The sequence below is a fragment of the Nipponia nippon genome, unplaced genomic scaffold, assembly GCF_047370975.1.
Source record: "Nipponia nippon isolate SJK-2023a ecotype South Korea unplaced genomic scaffold, ASM4737097v1 scaffold_9, whole genome shotgun sequence".
NCBI classification, from domain to species: Eukaryota; Metazoa; Chordata; class Aves; order Pelecaniformes; family Threskiornithidae; genus Nipponia; species Nipponia nippon.
In genome coordinates, this window is record NW_028262413.1 from 26,962,474 (window position 1) to 26,989,989 (window position 27,516).

At 47.0% G+C, this 27,516-nt stretch overlaps 1 protein-coding gene across 2 annotated transcripts in view; it reads right to left on the reverse strand.

Moving 5' to 3' along the window:
- Nucleotides 1–11,190: 11,190 nt before the first annotated feature.
- The window catches only part of HCN4 (hyperpolarization activated cyclic nucleotide gated potassium channel 4), a 107,973-nt gene continuing 91,647 nt past the window's right edge, over nt 11,191–27,516 (reverse strand). For both annotated transcript variants that reach the window (XM_087743887.1, XM_009469638.2), the window contains one exon: nt 11,191–12,825. In XM_087743887.1, coding sequence (XP_087600013.1) covers nt 11,255–12,825 — 1,571 coding nt within the window. In that variant the 3' untranslated portion in view covers nt 11,191–11,254. The remainder of the gene's footprint in view (nt 12,826–27,516) is intronic.

The following is a 27,516-nucleotide window of genomic DNA, read 5'->3' on the forward strand; positions in this document are numbered from 1 at the left end:
CCCCCGCCTGCACCGCGTTTGCATCCACCGGGAAGAGAATAAATTGTTTCTCTTCAGCCTAGGTTAAGGAGACAAACATTAGCGATGCTTTCTTGTTAGTAGCAGTAGTAAAGAACTCAAGTTGCAAACTATAGGTTTTTGCGTGCCTGGCTGTGGCTTTCCTTGATAGCGCTTTGGCTTCCAGCGCAGAAGGAAGGGGTTGCCTCAAACACCTTTGACATAACACTGCAACGCTTGCAGGTTTTTCCCTGTTAAGAGCAGCCTCCTGTCCTAAGGTGAATTGAGACTGGATTTAAACTAACTCGCAGGAAATCACTGTTTGTCTCAAATAAAAGTATTCCTGTAGGGACTCAACATGATTTAACTAAATTGCCTTTACCAAAAACGTTAAAAACGGTTACAACTTTTCTGTGGGGCCAGGTCTCCCCTAACCCAACACAGGCTTCAGCCAGGTTACGTCTCCCCTTACTACACAGGGCTGTGAACACATACAGCCTGTGTGACTCTCAAAAGCCAAATGTTGAGCTGCAGTGTAACTCTCTAGAACCTTCCATAAGCAGGCACAGCAAAATTCCTGCCTCCAAAAAAGCCTGCCAGCTCTCCAGAGCGATGGACACCCTGGAAGTCAAGGGGATAATCATCCTAGCAAGAAAACATGCAGGGCTGACGGGGGCAGAGGCAGCAGGCAGGATCAGCAGGTCTGGAAAAGGAAAGCCAACCCTTGGCAGGCATAATGTGGAAAAGTGGCAATGAGAACATGACCATAAGAGTGAAAGGGTGGCAAACACCCATAGATTCTACAACCACCTGAAAGGAGGTTGTAGCGAGGTGGGGGTTGGTCTCTTCTCCCAAATAACAAGCAATAGGACGAGAGGAAAGTCCCTCAAGCTGCACCAGGGGAGGTTTAGGTTGGATATTAGGAAAAACTTCTTCACCGAAAGGGTAGTCAGGCACTGGCACAGGCTGCCCAGGGAAGTGGTTGGGTCCCCATCCCTGGGGGTATTTCAAAGACATGTAGATGTGGTGCTTAGGGACATGGTTTAGTGGTGGACTTGGCAGTGCTGGGTTAACAGTTGGACTCCATGATCTTAAAAGTCTTTTCCAACCTAAACGATTCCATGATTCTATGATCCAGACTGTCCACCTGCCTTTTGAAAAGGCAGAAAAAGCCTGAATGTGATAGAGTGCCAGGGAGATAAGCTAAAACCCAGTGAGGGGGAGCAAAGAAGGATTCAGCCTGCTCAGAGTGCTGCTGGGCCACCTTACTGGGGGGTGGGTGTTCTCCGCCAGCTGAGAGAGGCTCTCTGATCAGGACCCCCTACATGCACAGGTGCCCAACTCATTTCTCCTCCACAGGCAGGGCTGGTAGCAGTTGCATTAGGACAATAACCTATTCGCTATCCTTTAGCAAATGAGAATTAACTTTTTCTAGTTACTTCCCAATTTCAGCTCCTGTTTCCCCACCTTCTTCCAGCACACACTGCCTTTCCTCCAGACTTTCTTCGCTGTAGGGACAATGGCCAAGACAGCTGGCTCCCATAGGGCTGCAATTTAGAGCAAATACTAATTTTCCTTGGTAATTTCCTAGGAGGAAATTCTCTGTTTCCCAGCCTGGCTGCCTCAGGACATCCCACCCTCAGTCAGCTGCCAAATGGCCACTGGCTAAGGGGATGCTGCAGGGCGCTCTGCCCACAAAGGTTGGTCTTGGTGGCAGTTTAACAACAGTCAACACACAAATGCACCAGTAACACCACTGCCAGCCCTGGAAACATGATGTAGCACTGCTCTAGTTAATCTGCAGATCCTCACCACCTGAACCAGACACAGGACAGCCCTGGTTAGAATAATCCCACAGCAACCCCATCACTGCAAAGGCTGGGAGAATTAAATGAGACATGCTAGAGATGTAGCAATAAAATCATCACGCATTAACCTAATCCAAATCAGTAGTACTCACCCTTAGCAGGCTCCAGGCAAGGGAAGAGCACTCACTGGACTGCTGCAGGCTCCTCTACCTGGAGGTTTTGCTGTGTCCCTTTTTCCCTTCTTTCATTTTAGGCTAGCTGTCTGTGCCTCCACCTCCTATAATTTCATCATTCTGTGAAGAGAGGGTGAGGTCTTCTGTCCTGAGCTGCAAACCTGAGGGGAAAGGAAAGAGCAACCCCATGTGTAACCTCAGTCACTGCCCCGGGCTGGCAGGGCTGCTGCAGACGGAGCTGGAACACTCAGGCCTGTGTGTTGGAAAGCCCTGACCTGACTTCAGGCCCCACCTTAGGACCCTTTTGCAGGGAGCATGAGACTGCTGCCAGAGCTCATCTCCCAAGAGCACTGCTAAAGCAGACACCCAGGTCCCATCTTGCAGCAGGGCAGGGGGACTGGGGTGGGGGTGCCCAACGCTGGGACCGCAGCACTCGGGGGGGGGCGGGGCGGTTGCAGGATACGGAGGTTTGTCCTCGGGCTCAGTAGAGCCCGGCTGCGATCAGACACATGCTGTGTGCCCTGGCCAGGGAGAGCCTGGGGAGGGGTTTCCCCAGGGGAACGGGGAAACCGGGAATGGCTGCGTGCCTGACAGCCCCGTCCCGCCCAGCATCCTCCCTGATCCCGGCATCTTTGTACGTGAGGAAAACACCAGACCCCATTTCTCCTCCGTGGGCACCATGGTAACAGCATCCACTTACTCTGGCCAAGCTCTGCGCTGACGATGGCGAGGCCAGGGTGGCTTCCCTCCCGCACAGGGGTTTCCTCACAGCCACTGTGCTGTTTTATGAGGCGCAGCCCCGGTCTTGTGCTGCTCCTATTGATCTCCTCCCTGTCTGCAGTGAGGATTTGGAGCCTCGTGGCAAAAAAAACCTGTCACTGGAGAAGGGCACTGAAGTATGGGCAATGAGCAGCTGCCAGGGAAACCTTCCCCAGGGTCTCTGCACTACTCCCTGGTGCCATCCATATGCCCTCTGCCAGCACCCCTCAATCTCAAGGGTTGCCCCTGTGTTACCCCGTGTGTGGGTGCCACTGCTGTGCCCCAGGAAGGGCCACCTCCAGAATGCTCTGGGCCCTGCCAAGCCTGGGGAGCAGGATCTCTCCAGCACCTGGGCCACGTCTTGCCCTCCTCAACCTGGACCCTTTCATCTTCCTCTGTCTCTGCCTGGCTGCTCTTGCTCCTCTGGAGCAAACCAAAGGTCACTGCATTTCTCCAGCCTCCTGTGAAGAGGCCTAGGGCCCTCACACCATCCCCACACCCCGGAGACCAGGCTAGAGGCACAGCAGCTCCCTTGGCTGCATTCCCTCCCTTCCTATAGCATTTGGTGTCCTCCTTTGCCGAGCTCTGGGCACCAGCACAGCTAGATAACCAGCATGGTTCTTCCCAGCCCATCCTGCCTGGGCTCCCTCAGCAGTTAATACCTGGCCTGCAGCACTTCATCTAGTCCCTAGTGCTGTTGTTTCAGTGAGCTCCAGCAGCCAAATGCTGCAATGGGCTCAGTTACACGTGGGGTTACTGAGCTGCAGCCACCTCAGCCTGATGAGGGATTGCTGTCAGCCATGGCTGGAAGGGGGAAAAAACATGCTGCTGCAGCCAGTGCTGCTGGAGTGGGGCTGGGTGTGCAGGGAAGGTGGTGAAGCCGAAAGGACAAGGCACCCCCGGACACAGGGCTGATGGGGGAGTGCTGTCTGCAACTGGGGACTGCTCCCCAGTCCTAGCCCCAAACCTGTTAGCACTGAGGGGACCCAAGGACAGGGCACACAGCCCAGTTACCAACACACTGCAGCACATGGCACCTTCCAAACCCTTTCAGTCCAACCACATCCCCAGGGCCACCTCTAAGCAGAGGGCAGCCACGGCCAGGGGAGACAGAGTCCCCAGTGGGGACTGGGAGCACAGAGCCAGGGCTCAGCATTTCCCAGTTAGTCCCAGCAGCCAGGAATTGGGAGGGCCACCAGCACCCCCCAAAAGATGGGCTTCAGATAGGAAGCCACATGAAAATCCCCACCACCCCTCTTACCTAGCCAGACCTGGAGAAGCTTGCTGTGAGGAGCCAGGCTGGAGCCTGTCCCCCATCCTTCCCAGCTGTTTCCCATCTCCATCCCCAGGGCAGGGCCCTTTCCCAGCTGTAGGGCATTAGCCTGAGTGCCCAACCCAATGCTGCTCATGGCTGTGGGCTTGTTCTGGCCACCTGGCTAGGCTTTGTTTTGCAGGCCAGCCTGGCTCGTTTGCAGGCAGACCTGAAAACGGGGGCTGGGCAGCAGTGGAGGACAAGGGAGTTTTAATGGGATGAGGGTTGGAGTGGGGACAGCCTTTTCCAACCAGAGTTGCTCTAGGTGCTGTGTGAGACATGCTGCGCGCCACTGAGATCTAGTAAAAACCAGCAAGCAAACAGCAGCATCACGACACACTAGAAATGGCTTCTGAGTCCCCAGTGCCTGTGACTCATAGGCTCTCAGAGGGTATTCCTGAGTCCCCAAGGCTGGCATCTGCCTGTTTTCATAGGACTTAGACCAAATTCATACTACTTGAACCAAACCCTATGATTTTGGAGACTGTTCTGCTGGAGGCAGGGAGGAAAACCATGTGTGTGTTGGGTCCATGCACCAGTGCCTCCAGGTCTCCCCGTTCATCCCTGGAATACCTGCAGCTCCTATAGGTACCCTCACCATATCTGTATTGTGTCACACTCGAGCCTTCATGGTAGAGCTGATTAAAAGCTACATGTTAAGCATCTTTCTAGAGCTAAGGATGTATGTCCTCAGTTGCCACAGGCTTTCCAGGAGCACAAGGCTTACAGTGACACGAAATATCAAGTTGTCCTGGCACTAAATCTTTGCCACAAGCCGTGAGCTGCAAGAGGGGCCTGAAGCACCAGGGAAAAGGTTAATAATCCATCAGGGTCAGCGTTCCTGCCTGGCAGTGCAGCCACAGATGTGGTTCAGGCCAGCAATGTCCTTCCCCCAACACGGTGCCCCCTCCCTCCCTAGGCTGGCCAGGGGTCCTGTGGTCCTGGCGATACATTCAGGCTGCTCCTGGGGAGGGAAGGAGAAATGCTTACAAAGGAGCAGCACTGAAGCCCTGTCCTCCATCTTTCCTCCCCTGGTAAGAGCAGGTAGTCACTCCCAAGTCTGCTAGGCCCTTCTGACTCTGGTGGGTTTGCTCCAGCAGTGCCAGGACGTGCTGTACGCCCTCCTTGCTGAGTGGTAGGGGTGAGCTCCCTTCTCCCAGCTGGCTGTTCCCCGACGGTGAGGCAGCTGGGCCAACTGGAGCATCAGCAATAGCAAAGAACAGCTCCCATCTCCAGCTCCCCCGCTCTCTAGCGAGCCACCCCGGGGGCTGTGCTGGCCCACACAGTGCGGCGGAGCAGCATGTCAGCGCCGAGCCTTTGCAGAGAGGAGCTGACAGTGATGGGCATGCACAAGGCCGGAGCTGACAGCATCCTTTGGCCGCAGCAGGAGGCCAGCGCAGGCAGACGGGACACCTGAGAGCCAGCACCGTGTCTGGGGAGGGCAGCTGGCCATGTCCTCCCATGAGCCACCCCCACCGGCCCTGCATGCTGCCTCTGACAGAGCTGGACGGGGAGAGCACACGTGCTCCTCCAGAGAGGCTGCTGTGAGCCTGTGTGTGGGCGAGCCCCAGCCATTCCCATCACAGCTGAAGAAAGCAGGTGTATAAAAAATAAAATAAAAGGGAAGAGGGGAAAAATGACCCTGAAGAGCTGTCTAATTTGCAGCACAGTCAGGGAGAGCAGCTTCCCAGAGAGGGGAAGGTGTTTAGACATGTGGCCCTGGGAGATGCTGTTAACACCCTCCTGCCTAGCACTGCAGGCCAGCTTCAGACAGCTCCCATTCCCTTCCTGGTGGGCAGGGCAGGGCGCACACAGCACGGCCGCCTTGGCGGGGGGATTTCTGGAGGAGGTGGCCAGCCCCGCGCACAGGGCAGGAGAGCTGGGTCCTGCAGTGCCCATGCCAACAAGAGGTCACTCAGTGGAAGTCCTACAAAGGGCCTGGCATTTGCTGGGCTAAAGCTCCCATTTTAACCTATATCAAGCTGTTGTTTCTCCTCCATTAAAACAAAAGAGTGTCTCCCTCTTCTGAGAGACTTCAGTCAATGTCTCTTCTAATCAGGTGCCTGCTAAAAGGTGGGCTTGAGCAGAACAGTCACTGCTGGTGATTAGGGTCAGCTGGAGGCTGAAAAGCAGCTGGTTTGCAATGCTTTCTTAAAAGAAAAATCAATCTATCTACTTTCCTGCAACTGTAAGTGGCAGACCCAAGTGAGGATTTTCTTCCCATAATTTGCCAATAGTAGACGGCACCATATTCAGCTCCATTAAAATCAGAGCCTAAAGTCAAAGTACGGCTTAGGCACAGGCTCAGTGAGCTGGAATTGGTGAGACAAAATATCTGAGGTCTCTGCTAACAGCTGAAGTGATAAAACCAATATGCATATACTCATGTGTGAAAATTCATCCTCTTTTTTACCAACAGGGAGAAAGCAGACAGTGAAGGGATTTGTTTGAAGACACCTTGCCAATCCAGACAGCAGTTCCCTGGGACTGCTGGGAGCAGAGATGGGCAGGGGCAGGGATAGTGCCTGGCCGGGACAGGGCTGGGGACATTGGGAAGGCCCCAGCACTGCGCTAGCTCTCATCACAGCACAGCCCTGGGCAGGCCAGACCCTCGGCTTCCCCACAGCTTCACTGAGGTGCTGCTAACAGGGTCATCAGGGAGGGTGGCACTGATAGCAGACAGCTCACATACAGGATCATCGTGCATGTCCACTGAGGCCTGCCAGCCCAACACCTTAAACAGGGAAAACACTTGGGACCTCAGCTTAGAAACCAAAAAATTTTGATTGGGCAGGACTGACTCACAATGCCAGTTTCCTCTGTAATAGTAATGGCATGCAAAATAAAAAAAAACCTGGCACAGACATTCATTTTGAAAGGCACAACAAATATTTTACTGCCTGAATGTCCCTCACTGAAACTGCAGGACAACCAACCTACCAGGGCAGAGCCATCTAGTTTCAAGGGAATGGCGTTTTCCGATTAAAATGTTTGGTTTACTCTTTCCTCACCAGTTCTGCTCATTTACAGCAAGGTCAGGGAATTGATGGAGGGATTGATCGTACCGTTTTCCTGTACCATCACAAGCAGGAGGGAAGGGAAGAGGAGTGTCCTGCTTGGACTTAGCCCGTGCTGCGCTGTGTCAGTGGGAGTGTGTGTGCGTCTGTGCATCCTTCTCTGCAAAATACTGATTTTATTCATGGTCCTTGGGCTCCTTTTTTTCTTTTTTGCCATCTCTGGCATTGGGAATCCTGGTAAAGAAGGTCCTGGACCTTGTTCTCATCTCAGCAGGAAAGACACACTGTTGACGTGTTAGCAAATGGGAGTCTTTCAGAGGCTGGGCACATGTCAGAGCGCTAAATGCAACTGTTGGATGAAAAGATACAAAGAAAATGAGATTTCAGAGAAGGAAAAATGAATGTGAGACTATCAGCAAGACAGAGGTGAGGCTCTTGATATCAATTGGTTGGAGGAGACAGAGCAGGGAGGGTGGTGCATAGCTACATCTCGCTGCCACAGCCTGTAGGACACACTCCAGGAGCTGGGCTGCTTTGCCCTATGTTTTCTTGGCTACGAAGAAAGAGCACAAGGCCATACAGCTCCCATGTGACCTACTGACCCAAATTATCAATATTTTGTGCATACTCCTAGAGTGGGTTTGGACAAAGACTCAAACAGGCCATCAGAGGATTGAAATGAAAGCTAGGAGTTGAGGCTAGTTTTACCTTCCTAAAATACATCAGGTCCTGACCTTGGCATCATCATTCAGCTTAGTCTGAGACCTAAAAACAGCTACTTCCTTCCTCCCATTTTTTGTCCACTTTCTGTAATAGTCCCTATTCCAAGTTGTTAAGGTCTGTATCCTGTGGTAGGGTTCCTCAGGCTCTTCTCCAAGGATCACAAAGTCAGAGTTTCCATATCTGCCATTCATGTGAAGGATTTTCATACACGCATTTGCAAATCTACCAGATTTCTCCTTTGTACTGTTAAAAATTCAAGTGTAGGCAAAAGTTTTAAACTTTTACTGTCAATGGCTTAATACACACTTCCTACAAGAATGTGTGAGGTGGCAGCAAATAAACACACTACTGAAGCTCTAAAGACATCAGGAAAATACAGACGGGAAGGGAGACAAACTCCTGCATCTTCTCTGTTGAACAGGAAAGAGAGGACTAAAATGCCACCCAAGGTTTTTTTCTTCTTTAAACCCCATGTCATGTTGCCTGAAGTTCAATGCTTAAAGCAGACAGCAAGTCAGAGGGATGGGTTTTTCATGTTTTTATTTACTAAGGTTTTTATTGTGTATTTTATATTGCAAACCCCACCCCTAGAACTCTTCCCTCCCTTCCCCCCAAAATAAAACAAAAAATAACAATAATAATTAATATAGTTCCACCTACTGAGACAAGCCTAGTGTTGACTGGGGTCCAGTCGGAATAACTCAATATTGGCTACTGCACTGCTAAGAACTGGAAAATCAAACAATATCCCCGTGAAAAACAAAGCAAAGGAACCCAACCGAAGAAGGATGTTCACCAGACTGGTGGATGGAACACACGTCTACCAGAGACAGCCCTCAGGGTGTTTCTGTGCACCTCCGTTTGTCTGAGTGTCCACAGGGGTTGTTGAGATTCAAGTACCAATGCAGCAGTCACAGGACAGTCATCCACGAGGGCTTGGCATTGCTGGGCTGAAGACCTTTCCCACCTGCTTATATGAGATACCCCAGACCCAAACAGCTTAGCTCCCAGCTTCTTGAGATTCTCATTCTAGGGGCCCTCTAGCATACAGGGAAAAAAGATTGCTAAAACAAAGACAAAACTTAAAAGGGTATTGTGAGTCTTCCTTCCAGGAACTGCCTCATACCTTTGAAAATATAAGAGGGTCTGTGAGTCTGCTTCAATTCCATCAACTGATTGTTTCAAGGTGAACCTGTACATATTTGGAAAAGCAGGATCTATATATTATAATTGTCACCTGCCAATCAGTCCTACAGGAGGGTCAAAATTGACATGTATTTTAAAACTAGGAGATATATATATATATATATATAAATATATGTGTGTGTGTGTGCGTGCTTACACTTGTGCATAGACTACATATGTGTATAACTATATACTATATATATAAAAGCATGTGTGTATATATAGATATATATATAAAATCTATACACACACACACACACACACACGCAGCCCTCCCACCACACACACTCACACATATATAGTTGTATGTAGCTAGTAGAAAAAACATTTCTAGAGTTCCCCTGACCCTTTAAGGAAGACCAAAGCTGATTACATCTGAATTCTGAGCCACCAAAGCACATTGAAGCAGGAGTGCCCAGGAATGCTTGCAGCAACATTCAAGATACAGGCACATGTCAAGAGTTTTGCAAACAATTCGGTATAAAAAACAACTGTCAGCCAGTGTTTTGGGAGAGAGTTGGGTTGGGAGGAGGTAAGAGAGGGAGTTATATGGACCTGTATTGTTACTGTGATAATAGTAAGTTTTTTGGCACTGCTGCGTGAAGTCCTGCTTTCCCTCTGAGGGCTGAAAGGACCTCATGATAGCTGGAAACAGAGGGAGGCTGGACATGTGTTTCTAACATGTGTTAGAAAAATTGAGCACCCTGACTCTTTACAGTGAGGTGGCTGGAGACACCTCTTGGCCTAAGGAACAACAAAAGAGAAAGAAAGGATTAAAGCAAAAGAGAAGGAGACATTTGCTCTAGAGGTAAAGGCTGTAGCTTCTCAGTGCCGTGTGCACCCAAGGGCCCCTTACTGTCTTCATCCCACTTTGACTGCCTTATATCAGGGGAGCCCAAAAAATCCAGCTCAAGGTGCCTGCCAGGCCCCAGATGTGTCCAGTGATGCTGCAACTGCAGGGCGAGACCAAAGCCAATCAGGTTCAGGCTGTTATTGCTGGTGAAATCAAGCAAACTATTTCAATTCCCCCATCAGAGGAGAAGCATGGACCATGGCTGGCCAAATTTCTGATCTAATCTGGTTTAACGGTATAAGCATAGTTGCAAATCTGGAGGATTCTTGGCTGGGCACCAGTATTACCCTCAGTGCCTCAAAGCTCAAACTTCCCTGGGCTAAGGAGGAAGAGGGCTGGCGTGACTGCACCCCACTTTTCAATCTTATTCTACCCAGTTTTCTTCAAAGCAGTCAGCCCATGGACACTGAGACATTAAAATGAGAGAGGGAAGGTTAAAGTGCTGCCTCTTTCTTCATCCCTCCCCTTGCTTTGCACGCCCCAGCCTGGAAGGCAGCACATGTGCTTTCCAAACCATGGAGAGGTTGAAGCTTGGGTTCTTCTGCTGGCTGAGGCCAGCTGCCTGGCATGCTGGCAGAGAGATGGGACTTCCCCCACAACCCACATCCATGACGCCTACAAAAATACAGAAGGGATATTCACTGCCCTCCCTGTGACTTACAAGGGATTGTTTCTTGTTCCCACTAGAGCATCAGTGGAATAAGAAAGAGACAAGCATCTAAAGTCAGGCCTGTCCATCTCCTGGTCACCTTCATCTTCAGATGGAGTCCAAACAAAAACTCAGCCCTTCTGAAATCCCTAGAGGGGACTGCACTATTGAAACTCGCCCCTCTTCTTGCTTCCTCTGCAACATGCTGATCACAGGAGAAAACCTGGGAGGAAGTGAAACTTTCTGATGCACACAGTGAGCCATCCAAGTCCCCCCATAAATAGGTGCTGCGGGCCAGGTTCACAGCTGGTGCGAAGCGATGCAAAGCTGAGGCCAACCAGCGCTGTTCTAAAAACACCAGCTACAGGCCTGACCTGATGGTCCCTTTTATGGCCCACGTCAACCTCGGATCTTTGTCTCAACAGGAAAACCTTTTTTGGTGGCTTCTATGGCTGATCATTCATATGTTCCAGCTCAGGCACATGCCTTGTCTGTGCGTTACCTCGTTGGATTAAATTTGCTCATATCCTTTTGTTCCATGTATTAAAATACTCTATAAAATCAAGTGACCAAAAATCTATAGCTCTAAGAATACCTGGTTATCTTCTTTTTTTGTTGTTTTTCATGTGTTTTTTGTTTGTTTCTAATCACAGTTAAACCTAAACAAAAGAAATGGAGAAAAAAGGCGGGGGGGGGGGGGGGGAGAAAAAATTATTCATGAAAGTCTAATCAGGAACTTAATTGCACGGCTGACATAACCAGCTCTCAGAAGGAGTCCTCACAAATTGGAGGGCAGTTTGGATCTGACAGGTTCCAGATCCCCTTTGAGCACTATGGACTCTTTCCGCCCACCAGCAGTCAGAGAAGCGGCGCCTGCAGCGCTGGCCCCAAACACCAGCGGATGTGGTAAAGAACCTGAGGACATCTGACGTGGTAAAGTCACACGCCCAGGAATTGAGCTACAAGGCTTCCCAAGAAGTCCAGTCCCTCCACCAGGAAAAGGAGAGAAGCTGGAAACAGATTCTCTAGAGGAATGAGGAGAACTTTGGCTCAGTGTCTGAGCCAGCTCTTGGGGCAAAGATGGCTGGGAAGCAGAAATCAACTTGATGTCCTGGCTCAGACGTCCCGGTGGCACAGGCGGTGTGCTCTTGGACTGCAGGATCTGTGGAGGTGGGCTGGCGGTCTGAGGCAGGAGCAGAGATCCGTGAGAGCCTGAGGCCCCAGAAGGGCCACACTGAAAAGTTCTTGTTGCAACTGGGCTCTGACTAGGAGGACTAAGGCCAGAAGGGGTATAACAGGGAGAGGCGACACCAGACTGTTGTAGTGGAGACATGGAGGCAAAAGGTGGCCGTTCTTGGTGGAGCTGGGCTATTGTTCCAGTTAAAGATCCTAATGCACTTGGATGTGTTTGGCACAGGCCTGAGGACGGCCCACCAGAGGCCTGCGCCAGCTGGCTTAGGCTGGAGGATGGAGAGTTGGAAGAAGGAGGGGGCTGGAACTGATTCATTCCCCCCAAAGTCCCACTGCCCGAGAGCTGCTGTAACTGTCCCCCCTGCAGTGATCTTGTGGTGGGCTGGAACTGGTTGAGAAGACTGGGGGGTGAGTTTGACGAAAGCTGGGTGAGTGATGTGGATGGGGAGCTAGTTGTGGCTTGTTGGAAGTGCCCAAATCCACTGCTGGAAAGGGCTGGCTGCTGCTGCTGCTGTTGCTGCTGCATGGGCTGAGCTGTACCTAAGGGTGATCCAGAAGGTGCGCGTTGGAACTGGCTCAGTCCCACTGAGGATGCACCGCTCAAACCCGGCTGGCTTGAGCCACTTGGAGGGGATCCCACCTGGAACTGGCCTAAGCCGGCAGCAGCTGAGAATCCTGCGAGCTGCTGGATGTGGAAGGAAGAGGATGAAGGGGTTTCTGCTCCTGGTGTATGCAGCTGGGATGGAGTACTGGAGGGAGAGCCAACGGCAGAAGGCCCAGTCGATGGGATTAGAGACTGAAGCCTTTTCAGCTGTCTTGGAGTCTGGTTGGATTGCTGTCCCAAGGAACCCAAGACGGACACCGGAGGACGGAAGATGGCTGTTGGGAGGCGTGGGTGGTGGGTCAGAGCTATAGCAACAGAAGTGGTGGCTGCTGCAGCTTGCAGGGGTGCCTGGATCAGTGGAGTCCAGATGACAGGGGTGGGCGTGGACGCAGCAGCAGCAGCAGCGGCGGCGGCAGCCTGGACATTGTGAGCACAGTGTGCCATCTCTCTGTCGTGCTGCACAATCTGCTGGATGATCTCATTCTCTTGGTAGTTGAAAACACCCGAATTGAGGTCATGCTGGACTTTATGCAGCAGAATGGAATTTTTCTTGCCTGTAGAGAAAATAAAGAGAGAAAGAGTCATTCTGGTATGTCAAAGCACGGGAGGCTTCCTCAAAGCTTCCTACCAGACCTTCCTTGAATTGTTGGCACTGTCTCCTCTCTACTGTCATTATGGGATCTGTGTACAGTCTCTGTGCTCCAGCAACAAGATGACAAACATCACATCTTCTGCTTTTGTGGTGTGATCAACAAACCTCAAGATCCCATAAAAATGTGCCTGACAGGACACATATTCTTAGACAGTAAAGCCACTTTTGATAAGTGTGGCAGACTGGTAGCAAAGCTTATGAATCTGGAAGATTCCCATTTTGCACCTCATAATCTGAACTTCCATTAGAAGAAGAAAATAGATCCAAAGGCTGTAATTTTTCTGTGTTTGCAAAGCAAAACCTCAAAAATGTAAGTCCGGTGAAGTCTCCTGAGTCTTCAGCTACCCTCCTTCAGCTACACCTTTTCCTCATCTGTCTCATGCAACTTGTTCACTCTGGAGTCAAATACGTGTTTTTAGTTGAAAGGAAATTTCTCTATGAATAAGAGACAGAAGGACTTTACGTGCTGGAAAAGCTCAGTTGGCCCAAGCAAGAGACCTCAGACACGCTGCAGCTACCATCTTACTTGGCCGTGCCCTTCTAGCCCCAGCTTTAAGGAAACTGCAGGCTAGCAAACGTCATGTTCCAGCTGGACTTCCTAGACCATAGCAAAATATTAGCTCAGCATTTTGCCCTTTCAATGGGCTGGAAAATGTGGAATAATGAGTTTGTCTGGCCTGAGAGTGCACCTGGCACTGAAGGGATGCACTCTCCTGGACTGAAGGACAGAACCATTCAGTGCAGGGGAATGAGATGCTGCCAGTGATGCCCTTTCACCAGAGCACAAATGCCTTCTGAAAGGAGAGGATTTCTGATGTGGACAGGTACTCTGCATAACAGCTTCTCAGAACAGCATGCAAATCGGTAACTGTGCCAGCATTGATTTATAAGAAGCTGGTATATGCTGATTTGAATGATTTTCTTAGAAAATTAGTGTGGATTAGATCCCTCTTCTTCCCTTTTCAAGGGTCCTCTATCCTAACAACATATGCCAGTTTGAATTGATGACAGCACCTGCCTATGGGCTTCCTTTTCACTTTTGTTTACTGAAGCTGTTTGGATTTGAACGGTTCAGCCTAGTAAGTTGTGTGTGTGTGTGTCTGTGTGCGTGCATGTGCATACCTGGCCCCCTGGTTGCATGTCTGTACGCAGCTCATTTTGTAGCTGAAGCTCAGGGGGTGAGTGTAGAAGGGTCACCTCTAGATAAGGCACCAGCCAGTTTGGATCAGATCACAAGCTGTATTAACCCTCCTCCTAAACCAAATGTATCCTCAGGCCCCACACCCGTTAGCAAACCTCTGCTCTGATTCAAATGTCATTTCTGCTGGTTCCTGTCTGATCACTTCTAGTTCCTATACAGGGCCAGGGCAAACAGACTGCATCTCGCCAGTTGCTGTGGATTTACAGAGCATGAGATAGCAGCAGGTATGGAATGGAGGCCTGGATGTGCAAGGGCCTCTTTTTCTGTATTTTAACCCCCAAATCATGTCATGCTTTAAGAATTAAAGGCTGGCAGCACAGCTCATGTCAACTAAGTTTCCTGCAAACAAGGGCTTGTCCATTTAACTTGTCTCCACGCTTTCAAGAAATCACAACTTTCAAGATAAGTCAACTGTTGATATTTCCAACTAAGACCAGAATATGATATTTAATTTGTCCCATACAGCATTCTAGTTTAAACTGGTCAGCTGATAGTTTCCAAGAAGGAATGGTTAAGAGTGGATTGCTATGTTGGGTAGTAGTTCCCAGTGATATTCCAGAGGAATTTCCTTTCCGTTCTATGCCGGTCAGATCTCAGATCTTTGTGTACAGATATGAGTACATCTCTGTGCATAGATGACATCCACATCAGTGGGATTTTTTTACTCTATGGTGTATCTTTTATATCTGTAACAGATAAAAGAGTCAGAGTTTAAGGACACGCCTCTTACTCCAGCCAAATGTCAAATCAAACATCTGCCAGCAAAGAACTCTAATGACACTCTGAAGAGGGCAGCTGGTATCCTGGTGTCCTAAATAGAAACTGTGAAATGGTAGAGTCTTGAATGTACCCAGTTGAGTTCCAAATCTACCACCAGAAGAAGGTGAAACAATTGTTGCACAAATAAGAAGGAAATTATAAAGTGTAAGAGAGATACGAGTCACTAACACATAAAATGCTAGGAAAGCATACATTATGATGTTTTAGTTCTAGTGTCTAGCTGCAAACATGAAAAGGTACAGAAAAAATATCCACAAGAATCAGGCTTGACAAACATCAGTGAATAAGTACAACGTATTCAGCTTCTCTCAGAGAAGAGGTGACTTGATACTGATTTATATGGAATTTCACAGATGAAGGAAGCTGCTAAGAACCATTCCCTTCAGTTCCAGAAAGACCCATGAGATATTGTGATTTTAGACAAGCCCAGGAAAAAAAGGAACAATCTAACTGTAATAGTAGTCAAGCACTGGAAGAACACACTAAGGGTTTTTCCCTCACTGTACTTTTTAAAATCAAGCGTTTATCTCTTTATAAAGGACAAGGTGTGGCTCTAGCAACTGAGTGCTATGCAATAGTGCTACGCAATTGTTCAGAGTGGGTAAAGCTTGCAATCGACAGCGGGCTGAACTGCACCATAAAACCAAACCACTAAAATGCTGACAGAGTTTTAACTCTGGATCTGCAACTGGTGCGTTTGGGATGTGTCTGTTGTGGGTAGTGCTATAGGATGCTTAATGCTTTTGTGTTTTACCTACTGCTAATCACTCCCTCCAAAAAAAAGCAGTAAGGCGTATGGACTGGCCTTTCTTTTCTCACCTTGGAGAAACATCAGCCCTGGAAGGACACAGTCCTGCAGGTAAACAGTGTTCTGAGCTGCTAATGTCATTACAGGGGCTGGAGAGCTTGCCTGCACTAGAAATGCGTGTGTAGGATATGCATGTAATGTCTGTTTCATTGTATACCAGACTGGAATAGACAGCACTGGATATACCCTAAACTGACAGATCCTGGTTCTACCTGCTGTTCATGTAGCCAGGCACACCAGAGGGAGCATGAATGTCACCTTTAAACCTAAGAGCATTTTTGCAGTGAACATACAGTGAAAGGGAGTGAATCATAGAATCATAGAATCATAGAATTGTCAAGGTTGGAAAAGACCCTTAAGATCATCGAGTCCAACCATTAACCTATGAATGACTGCCAAGTCCATCTATACCATGTCTTCAAGCACGGATAGATATCCGTTCTTTAAATACCTCCAGGGATGGAGACTCAACCACTTCCCTGGGCAACCTGTTCCAATGCTTGATCACCCTTTCAGTGAAGAAGTTTTTCCTAATATCTAACCTAAACCTGCCCTGGTGCAACTTGAGGCCGTTTCCTCTTGTCCTATCACTCGTTACTAGGGAGAAGAGACCGACCCCCACCTCGCTACAACCTCCTTTCAGGTAGTTGTAGAGAGCAATAGGGTCTCCCCTCAGCCTCCTCTTCTCCAGGCTAAACAACCCCAGCTCCCTCAGCCGCTCCTCATAAGACTTGTGCTCTAGACCCTTCATGAGCTTTGTTGCCCTTCTCTGGACACGCTCCAGCACCTCGATGTCCTTCTTGTAGTGAGGGGCCCAAAACTGAACACAGTACTCGAGGTGCGGCCTCACCAGTGCTGAGTACAGGGGCACTATCACCTCCCTGGTCCTGCTGGCCACACTATTCCTGATACAAGCCAGGATGCCATTGGCCCTCTTGGCCACCTGGGCACACTGCTGGCTCATGTTCAGGCAGCTGTCAACAAACACCCCCAGGTCCTTTTCTGCCAGGCAGCTCTCCAGCCACTCCTCCCCCAGCCTGTAGCATTGCATGGGGTTGTTGTGACCCAAGTGCAGGACCTGGCACTTAGCCTTGTTGAACCTCACGCAGTTGGCCCCGGCCCATCAGTCCAGCCTGTCCAGGTCCCTCTGTAGGGCCTTCCTACCCTCCAGCAGATCGACACTTCCACCCAACTTGGTGTCATCTGCAAACTTACTGAGGGTGCACTCGATCCCCTCGTCCAGATCATCAATGAAGATATTGAACAGGACTGGCCCCAGTACTGATCCCTGGGGAACACCGCTCGTGACCGGCCGCCAACTGGATTTGGCTCCATTCACCACCACTCTCTGGGCTCGGCCGTCCAGCCAGTTTTTAACCCAGCGTAGAGTGCACCCATCCAAGCAGTGTGCAGCCAGCTTCTCCAGGAGAATGCTGTGGGAGACTGGGGCAAAGGCCTTACTAAAGTCCAAGTAGAAAACATCCACAGCCTTCCCCTCATGCACTAAGCGGGTCAATGACGCAGAGGGTCATGCTGCACACACACACACAGTAATATCCACGTGGTATCTACTAGAATCATATACGCACTCACAAACAAATTAGATCACAAAGAGCTGCTTAAACAGAAACAGAACATACTAACTGCTCCAAGTCTGCAGAGAAGGAACAACCTATCTAAATAAAATTGACAGGTAAGAGAGAATCTGTCCAGCACACTTGAGTAAAAGGACTCAGATTGCAGGTTTGTAATCATTCTCTTTCTGGAGTTGAAGGTACAAATCCCAGCATGGGGAATCTGTAGCTATCTCACACAACTGCAAGGTCAGGATGTGGATGGGAGATGGCATGCTGAGTTCAGAGCAGACAGGCAAAAAAGCCGCCTTACCACATTTGCTTTCTTGATAACAGACTGTAGCAAAACCAGGGTGAGGAAGAATGGCTAGGGGCAGAAGAAGGAGAAACAGCAGATGTTGCTAGTGCAGCTTTCTGAAAAGCTCAATACCAGCAACTGCTCTGTGTTTCCATCATTACACCTCATCTCACTCTTTTAATTCCATGTCACCTCTCTTTGGCTTCTGATTTGCTTGTCTGTGCTTGAATAGCCTGCAATTTCCAGTGCTGCCCTCAATTCAAATGAGAACCCATAGCGATGTTAATCAGAGCTGCACAGATGAATTGAGGGGACCGATGTTTTCATAACCGGAGCTCTTGACAACACAGAAAGAGCTGAACAGCAGACTCTGGTTTCCTTGGCAGAGCACTAAATAGCGAATATGCTAACATTTTCCAAACATGAGTACTATTTACTGGAAATGGTTTGATCAAAGCTCCTTAAATTTCTGTCAAATTGATAAAATAATACCAGCAAAAACCTTGGAATGATTATTTTTTTAAGTTTTTAAAACAGAACATTTCAGTTTTCCTTTGAAATTACATTACACTTTACTGTTTTCCTGAGTCCAGCTTGAATCTATTAACTGTTTCATTAGATGAAATTTTTCTTTTCTATTTTGCCAAGAAAGTCTCAAATTTCTGCTCCAGAACATTTTAAAAAATGACTGAAAATGCTATTTCAGTTATTGAAGGGGAGAGGAATTTTTCAAAATCATTTTTCAGAACTGTAATTGGTTAGCAAACTGAAAAATTAATTGGTTCCACGATTCTAATTAATTGCATCATTTACATCATGTTTCCACACACCAATGTAAGTCTTACTAGTTGGTTCTGGAGAAAATCCTCCTTCCAACCAGCACCAGATGAGAAGAGGCACACAGCAAAGTCCTGGTGGGACAAAGACATTTTCCTGGCAGGTCTGACTAAGGTCCTGCATGAAACATAAGCCAACAGTGGAATGAGGCAGTAGGAGCAAGTTTCTTTGGGCTGGTGGTTCTGAAATTATTTCTCCTCATCATCTTATTTATGAAATTGCTTTAGTTTCAAATTCATTTTTCCTGCTCTGGATTTATTGTCACAGCACCTGCCTCAAAAGCAGAGGAGAAAAGACAGCAATATCAGAGGACTGAAAGGCTGATTAGTTTGGCTCTGTGTAACCCTAATTGAAATGATGTTCTGCAGCTCACAGCTACACTCAGTGAACTCCAATAGAGTCCTGTGTTCTTGCTAAGCTGGTGAGAAGCTTCATTAGGAGAAAGGAAAAGGGACTCCTGTTTCCCCTTCAATCTAATCACAGAAGCACGGAGGTGGTATGTTACAGAGTTTCTCATTCTATGTTGTTTATCCCACATAAATTAAAGTGCTGAGCAGAATCTAAGGTACTAAGTTAAACAATCCACCCAAGCATTTCTTCTAAACCCAAAAGCACTATACAAATTTACTGAGATGCCACAGAGCTGGCATAGGAGCCATCTGCAACCACCTCATGCACCAACTCCCCACCCTTGCTTACTCTGAGGTAGCTCAAGGCCCCTTACCTTTCTACAGAGGAGAGAGAAGCTGCCTTGGGTTTCTGCATGGCAAGTGGTGTGTGACAACCTGATGACGTGAGGACTGGGTGGCTCCCAAGCAGCCACTTGGGCTGGATGTGCCCCTCAACAGGACTGCGGGACAGTTCAACTAATGGAGCTACAGTCAGGTGAAGGACTTTTAAGACTAAAAGATCTCCATGGCACAAGTGACTTTTTTGTTCTCTTTGTACAGCTCCTAACATAATATGATTTTTTCCCATAGACAGACAAAAATAAGTATCATCACTGGAGAGCTCTGGGTTCTAAAACCTCCCTATTTTCTTCACTGCAACAATAGGCTAAATACAGAGGAAAAAAAAGGAAGATATTTAGAGCCTAGAAGATGTTCATAGCAAAGCTACTGGTGCTTTGAAGTGGAGTGGGGTATGTAAAATTATGGAAACTAAGCAAATAGAGGTTGCTTCTTTAATAAAGAATTGCAAAGTCAGATTTTCCTCAACTGTAGATAGCACACAAAAGAACAGGGAGAAAGGCTCATGTGATTTCATAAAAGGAGCCAGCACTCAACAATAATTCTTCTATCAAATAATCAAAATTAGCCTTCTGTTGTTAAAATTCTGCACAGACACAGGGGAAATTAGCTGTGACTTTCTGTTCATTTCTCTCTTCAGTTCTGTCTAAGCCCACTGGCTGCAGTTTAAGAATTCAGATCACTAAATTGCTTTCTGAATTTGCATGTATTTGAAATAATCTCACTTTATTAGGCTGGCTTATGTCTTGGCCTGCTGTCAAAGTGGCTGCCCCCTGCCACACGGTTACTTCTTTCAGGTCTTCGCTTCTTATTATTCATACAACTGAGTACTAAACACTCTGCTTGGATCACTGGTTGCAGCAAAGGGCTCACAGCACATTGCAGCTTTGAAGGTGGTCTTTGCCCTCCCTTGCCTATGGGTTACTCGTATCCTGAGTTGGTCTCCTGTGGTAATTCCGCTTGCTGCCATCATCCCCAGAGGAACAATACAGCAATTGGCAACTGCAGGCAAAGAAACCATAGGCATACTCAGTAACTGGCAGTTTGCCACAGCTGCTTTTATGCCCTGGGGGAACTCTTCTGCACTGGGACTATATTGGTCAGAAGGTCTCGCTGCACCAGCTCTTGCCACTGTCTTAAGATTCTGCGTATACAGAGAAATTAGCTGGAACAGAGATTTCAAAATCATTCTTAACTCCCAGTGTATGTGCTCTTTTCCTGTTCAAGCCAGACTTTCTCTTAAATGTAAGTTAACCCACACTGAACTGTATTAACTGTCATGTAAAGGTTTCTGCTCAGAATTGAAGTAGTTCTTGGAAACAAAGCAAAGCCAGCTGGATCAACTCTAAGAGTATCTACAGAGGAGTTCAGTGCACTTAACAAATCTGCTTTAGAAACAAATTCAGATTAACTTTCCTGAAAGATTAACTTTTCCTGTAAATACGTTACAAATTGGATGTGCAGTTCTTGATGAACTGCTCTGCAGAAGTTGCCATATGTGTGCTCTTATGCCACAATACGTGCAAGGCAGCGCCTAGGTGCATACTGCCATTTCATTTCTCTCTTGCTAAAGATGTATTCTTTGAACTCTGGTGGTACATTTAAAGTACAACAATATCTCCTTCTCCCCTGCTCTGTCCTCTGCAAGCCTATGTGGAGTTAACCTGTACACGGGGGTTTTATTGCATGAAAGCCAAATGCCATATTGAAAGGGAAATAAATTTTATCAGTGTAGAGCCCATTGTACTGGGGAGGTTAGCTGAATCTGTTTTCTTATTACCATCTTAACAAACAATAATGAGTTCAAAAATTTAAAATTCTCTATCTTTCCAAGTGGAGGTCTTCCCTCCGTGTACAGCTCAGGCCTACCAGTGATTGCTTCTCCTCTCCCATAAACCGAATAGATATCTTCCAAAACACATGGCATCTCTTTTAACAGACAGAACACAACCTTTAGCTGGGCCAAACTGCTGTAGGTCAAATGATACACTGTGAATAACGTTATCTGATGAATCTCACGACAGGCAAGCAAAACTTAAAATAAATGAAGCTCTTCCCTCCCAGTCTTTACAGATATGCCCATCACACAGAGCTTTGCAGAAAAAAAATTGTGCATATAGAGCTATCTAGAGCAAACTGTTTTTGAATATCCATGAACGGGTCTAAGAATTGTATAATTCTGGAGTGTCTGTGATGCCTTGTGCTGCCTGAAGCATGGTATCCTGGCTGTTACTTATCGCTGGAGACCGAAGCCAAAGAGCTGCCTTCTCCTCAAGTGGCAGAAGTGCTTGCGTCTGGAGCCAAAGCTCCTGCACTAAATTCTCAGTGCCCTGCTGGAGCTGACAGCTGTGACAGGGACAGATTCTGGAAGACTCGGGACATTCCGGCACTGTTTTTCTGTCAGTTGTGTGCTTTGCAGTGTGGTCTGGTTGCAGATAGCTACTGGACTGCCTTCAAGGCAGGAAAAGTCCCCTGAGTCTAGAGGTGTGGTTGTTAAGCAGTTCCTACTTCATCTAATTAAACAGGGGGTTGAAAATTATCTTAAAAGGTGTTGGAATGGTAAAATGTTATCTGGTGTTTTACTTTGACACAGATAGAAAAGAGCTGTGGACATGGGTCTCTAAATATAAAAGGAATCCGGTAACTTGGGGGACCTATGGAAATGGGGCACAAATATATTGTATCTCCTATAACTCCCCCAACTCTCTCGTGTCTGCTTAATGTCTCCCAGCTAGCCAACTATCCATCAGTGGTACTACTGACTCCAGCCTAGAAGACCAAACTTCCCAGACAACCTGCACCCTGCACAGTAGACATGGGTTGGGATAAACTGATGTGATCAAGGTCATTTGCAAAATCAAAGACAGGTCTCCTGAGATCTCACCACCACCCCTCACTATCCCTTCTATTGGGTTGTCTTAGGCTTTATTTTCCTTCTAGAGTTGCATGAGAAATGGCACTTCATATTCAAGTGAACAGGGTTGCCAGTTCACCTTAATTAAGCTGAAGTAATTTGCATTCACTCATGGTTGGTGAGTCGCTGATATCTTTTCTTAGGCTAAACAGAGAATACTCTGAGTCTGGGCCTTCATTTTCAAATAAGAAGAAATTCAAATATTCAATTCCTGCTTAAGTTCGAGCTCCTACCCTGCATATCTGTGCTAGGTAGCATTTCCAGGGTGTGATTTGCCTAAGCCATTTTAGATAGCCACCTTAGAAGATGAATCACACTCTAAATGCCTTTTTCTCTCTGCTCACTATAAAAGTCAGATTCAGATCTCCACATCATAATGTTGGAAATGATGGGAGAGGACTTCAAGTCAGAGGAATACACATAGTGGTATTTGAACCTTGATTCCTCATAAACAGTTATGGTCATGGGTTATTCAGGTGATGAGAGAGAACACAACACAGGAGAACCTGTGTTATCTTTTGTCAGCCACTGATACCCTCGCCTGCTCAATACTTGGAGAATAACATTCCACCTCCCTAAAGGGCTGGGCAGAATTCCATGTGATTTTGAAATAAAGCTTTCTCCCAGAGCACACACACTCTAGCATTGTATAACTAGATCACAGGAACTTTTATCCTTACATCACCTGTGCCTGTATCAGCAGCCTCAAATAAGAAGCATCTCTCTCTCTCTCTCCCCTTATGACCAAATCATAGAATCACAGAATGGTTGGGGTTGGAAGGGACCTTAAAGATCTTCTGGTTCCAACCTCCCTGCTATGGGCAGGGACACCTTCCACTAGACCAGGTTGCTCAAAAGCCCCATCCAGTCTGGCCTTGAACACTTCCAGGGAGGGGGCATCCACAACTTCTGTGGGCAACCTGTTCTGGTGCCTCACCACCCTCATAGTGAAGAATTTCTTCCTTATATCTAATCTAAATCTACCCTCTTTCAGTTTAAAGCTCATCTCACATGTGCAGCTCTTTGGGGGTTACTCACCTGTGTACAGGAAACAAATTTGGGACTATAACGCGGATACAGTGTAAAATTTATGCTGAGTACATATTGTTTCATTTCAGTCCATTTCATTTATTCATATGATCTTGCATGGCACCTGCCACAAGGGAGCAGGCAGCTAGGAAGCATTCAGAGACTGAGCTCCACCTTTGTTAGCATTATTTTCCCTGTAGAAGAGATGAGGAACTGAGGCACAGAGCAAAGGCATGACAAGGACAAACAGGGAATCTGTGGCAGAGCTTGGCACAGAGCCCAGATCTTCTCATTCATAGCTCACCTAGCCTAACGCAGGCCAGACCTTCGTCTGAGGCAGCAGATCCCAGAGTATTAGTCATGACCTAGACAAGTGGGGTTGCAAACCCAACAGGATTTCAATTGCAGAAGCATGGTCACGAGCTGACAAATAGGGTGCCCAGTCAAAAGGTTTGGGAACAGCTATTTTTGTGGCTTGTTTATATAATAAAGCTTTTAAAACTTCTACGACTGCAATATCTTGAACAGACACTCTTGTACCGCAATAATATTAGATAATTATATTTAGAGACTGGTATTGTGTTGTCTTAGCTTTTCTTTGTTTTTTTAGCATCTGCAATGCCTGGAGGAAATGCAAGGCATTTTTAATCCTGGGTTAACTGGGATCCTTGTATCAAAACACATGCAACTGACATTCAAAGTGTATGCATTTCAAACTATGTGGTGAAAAATTCCTGATGAAAATGAAAAAATAACTTCTTCTGGCTTTAAGTATGCCTTCAGCTCTCACCAGTACCTTGATACGGATAGTAAGCAACCTTATGACAGATATTTATGGTATTTATTACAGCACAACGACCAATGGAAAATAATTGCCCCCAAATTTTTTTTGAACACATCAATGAATTTTGATTCAACAATATTTATGAGTTGTATTGTGTTTACTTTCAATGAACATTTGAGTGGTTGTGTTTTACAAGTGCAAATACTTGTGAAAATCTAATTTGAAGCTTCAATGGTCACTGAAAGGCAGTTTCAAAGCCAGTCAGGAAGAGAATGATGCGACTTAGGTAACTAACTGACACATCACAAACTGGGACAATTCACGAATGCTTGTCAGACAAAGAATTACTCACTGGAGAAATGAACAAATCATTTCAACACACAACTACTACAAAGAATTTTACAACTTGGTCAAGAACAAGAAAAAGAGGAAGATTTAATCAGTGACAAAATGATCATTAATCAGTGATCAGCCTGATTTCCTTGAGTCTCAGTCTTCAGGCCCTGAGCCTGTGGGGAGTTATGTGTATGATATTCTGCAAGTTGAGGAGTTCTTTAGAGCCTGAAGTTACTCAGAGAGCAGAGTTGAGCAGGGACAAATACCTTTGTAGAATCCCAGCCTTAGTCAATTCACGGAAACTAATCCCTTCCAGTCTTTAAAGAGCTCTGCAAGTGCAAAACACCTGGGAAACTTCTTCCACAGCCATGCATGGCACAGGCAGAATGCCAATATCAATTCCCATTAACAACAGAGGTCAGAAGGATACATCAACATACTCTTTGCCAAGCGATCAATGTAGCTGACAGCTCCCTGGGGGGCTGTGCCCATCATGCTGCTGCAGTGCCCATCTACCAGCAGCAAGTGATGGGGGCACACAGATCACGGTGCATCTGCCCCTCTCCTTCCCCTCTGCCTAGCCACAGGATTTCAAACTGCATTTGCTCTGCAAAGCGAATGCCTCATTGCACCTCCAGTCAACCAGTACTGCTCCTGTTGCTTCAAGGGATGAGGTCTTATGTTCTCATCCTGTCTCCCTGCTACCTAGACAAGCTTAGACCATGCTTTCCAAATCCTCCATATAGCAGGTAATCCTGTAAACATCTCTCCAGTCACTGTGACTGGATGGACTGAGATTTTTCTCCCTGCTCTCTTGATTCCTCACTGCACAGGGCAAATACTGGATGGATCTTATCCTGGTACCAGAACAGTGATCATAGAATCATAGAATCGTCAAGGTTGGAAAAGACCCTTAAGATAATCAAGTCCAACCGTTAACCTATCACTGCCAAGTCCATCTATACCATGTCTTCGTGATAGAGCCCTCTGAATCATTTCATGTACTCAATAAGGCATGGGCTTCTAAAGGACATGTTGTCATCTGGGTAAAAGTGAGTTAGTGAAGGCACCGCTGACTTGGAAAGAGGCTCCCATTTGCTTCCATCTTGTGTACAGATCCTGAGCTGAATGTAACAGGAACCAAAAATATGGTCCTGCTTCTGTTCATACCTGGCTTTCATGAACTGCTGTTCCTTAACTTCAGTCCTCTAGAATAATCCCTCTACTTTCAGAGAGATTCTCAGCAGAATGCAGTAATCTTGACTTTCTGAAGAAGTCACATGCTGTTATACAGCTACTGTGCTGCTCTTTCTGGATGGTGCACACTTCAGGGGAAGGTGAAGAAATGCCTTAATTATAAAGACAGGGATTTCCATGGGATCTGCTAATTTCAGTAGGGAGTGCATAACTCCCTTACACTCTTTTGGGAAATTCCAGCCAAAGACTGTTGGGCACAACAGGGTTGGAAGGTGCTATGAAGATGCTATTTTGCAATAGTAGAGGATGTAAAGTTGAGAGAAGAGGCAGCTCTCAAGTCTGATTGCCAGGGAAACAAGGGTAGCACTAGGATTTTCAATGAATGACTCTGAAGGTCTCTGCCTTTTATATGGCATAGGGACTGATGTTGTCTCAGGTCAGCAGAATGGAAAAAAGGAGGGGAGGACAATGCCAGAGCTCTGCACCAAAGGGCCTGTTACTCCAGCTGCTCCGTGTCACCTTCTGACCTTATGTTGACATTTTGCAGCTCTGTGTGGAAGGGAATTTCTCCTAGGGGAAAAAGCATCTGAGGTTCTTTATGCTGGTTCAGAATTTTCCATGAATTTTAGTTACGTGTGCAGTGCCACACAGAGCAAAAGACAAGGAGCACAGGACGCCCTGCCACCTGTATACACAGTCACAGAGAGCATCAGGCTAGGAAGCTGAGCAGCACTGACGATCTAAAGCCAAAGAATTTGAGATAATGTCAATCATCTCGTCCATCTCTGGTTTTGCCTGACATTACATTTTCTTAGCAGTTTGTTCAGTCTAATTTAAATAACCCAAGTGATGGGACTATTGCCACTTACACTAGGGCCTCATTAGCATGGGCTTTGCCAAACTCTACATATTTAGCTCATAACCTTTTCCTTAGGGGTCACACTTTCTGATTTGCAGCAGGTAATGAGATGCACAGAATATAATGTTCCTGGCATGAAAAGCCCCAGAGGCACTGCACCCCTTGCTGAGATGCCAGCTTATTCCCTGCCTCCCTCACCCCATTATCCTCCTCGCCTTCTGCATTTTATTCAGACCTGCACTGACCTTTATGATTCTGAAAAGCAATGAAAATGCATGCAGTTTTAAGAGATGTATAATAAGAAGCTAAAGAAGTTAGACTGGGACTCTGAAATGCTCAGTCCTCAGCTCTGCAAAGACTTCTTGCATGACCTTGCATAAGTCACTTAATCTCTCTGTCTTAAACGTCTCTGGCTGTGACCAAGGAATGTTATCCTGGTCTTCTCTAGTTAGACAAGGATGTTTGCAGCACAGGTGATGTTTCCCACAGGACAGGAGAGCATGCTGGGATGGGTCACTATATGCTATAACAATTCAACTCTTTGGATAATTGTGTTTAATTCGGGCTGTGGGAGGTTAGATTTTTATCAATTGTTCCATGTCTTTTTCAATCAGGTGCCTATTTCTACTGAATATATTTACAGCTGGATTCTAATGGACAGCTGGGCAGGTGCTTTGTGGCTGTGTTTTGCTGATGGCTTTGCACAAGAGTCTCTTTAGGATCAGAAAGCACCCAAAGCTTTCCCTTCCCTACAGCACTTCCTGCTTCTCTAGTTGCTTGTCAACTATGACCAGAAGAAAACCTGTCCCAAAAAGGAGCATTACAGTCTGCATTTCATTACGCATCAAGAGAAAAATATTATTCCTCATCAACGTGGGTGTTTGTTAGTTTTTATCTTAAAAAAAATTAATACCAATAACCCATACAGTCATACCCTAGCCAGCATCCCCGCAAAACCAGGTCACACTCTAACAAACACTCAAGTCCCCATGCTGAGCAATGGTTTCTGCCACGGAACATTTCCCTGAAATACTGGGGTGTGCTTGCAGGACTTTGGGCTCACAGCCTGGTCTGTTTTCTCTTGAATCTGGGAGGCTGTGGATATTTACACATTCTGAGCAAAAATTCAAAATCTAGTGAATTCACCAGCATGGCCCTGATGGCCTCAGATTGCAGATCTCGGTTCTTCAAAAAGAACTCTTGGAAAGGGAAACGAATGGAAGCAGG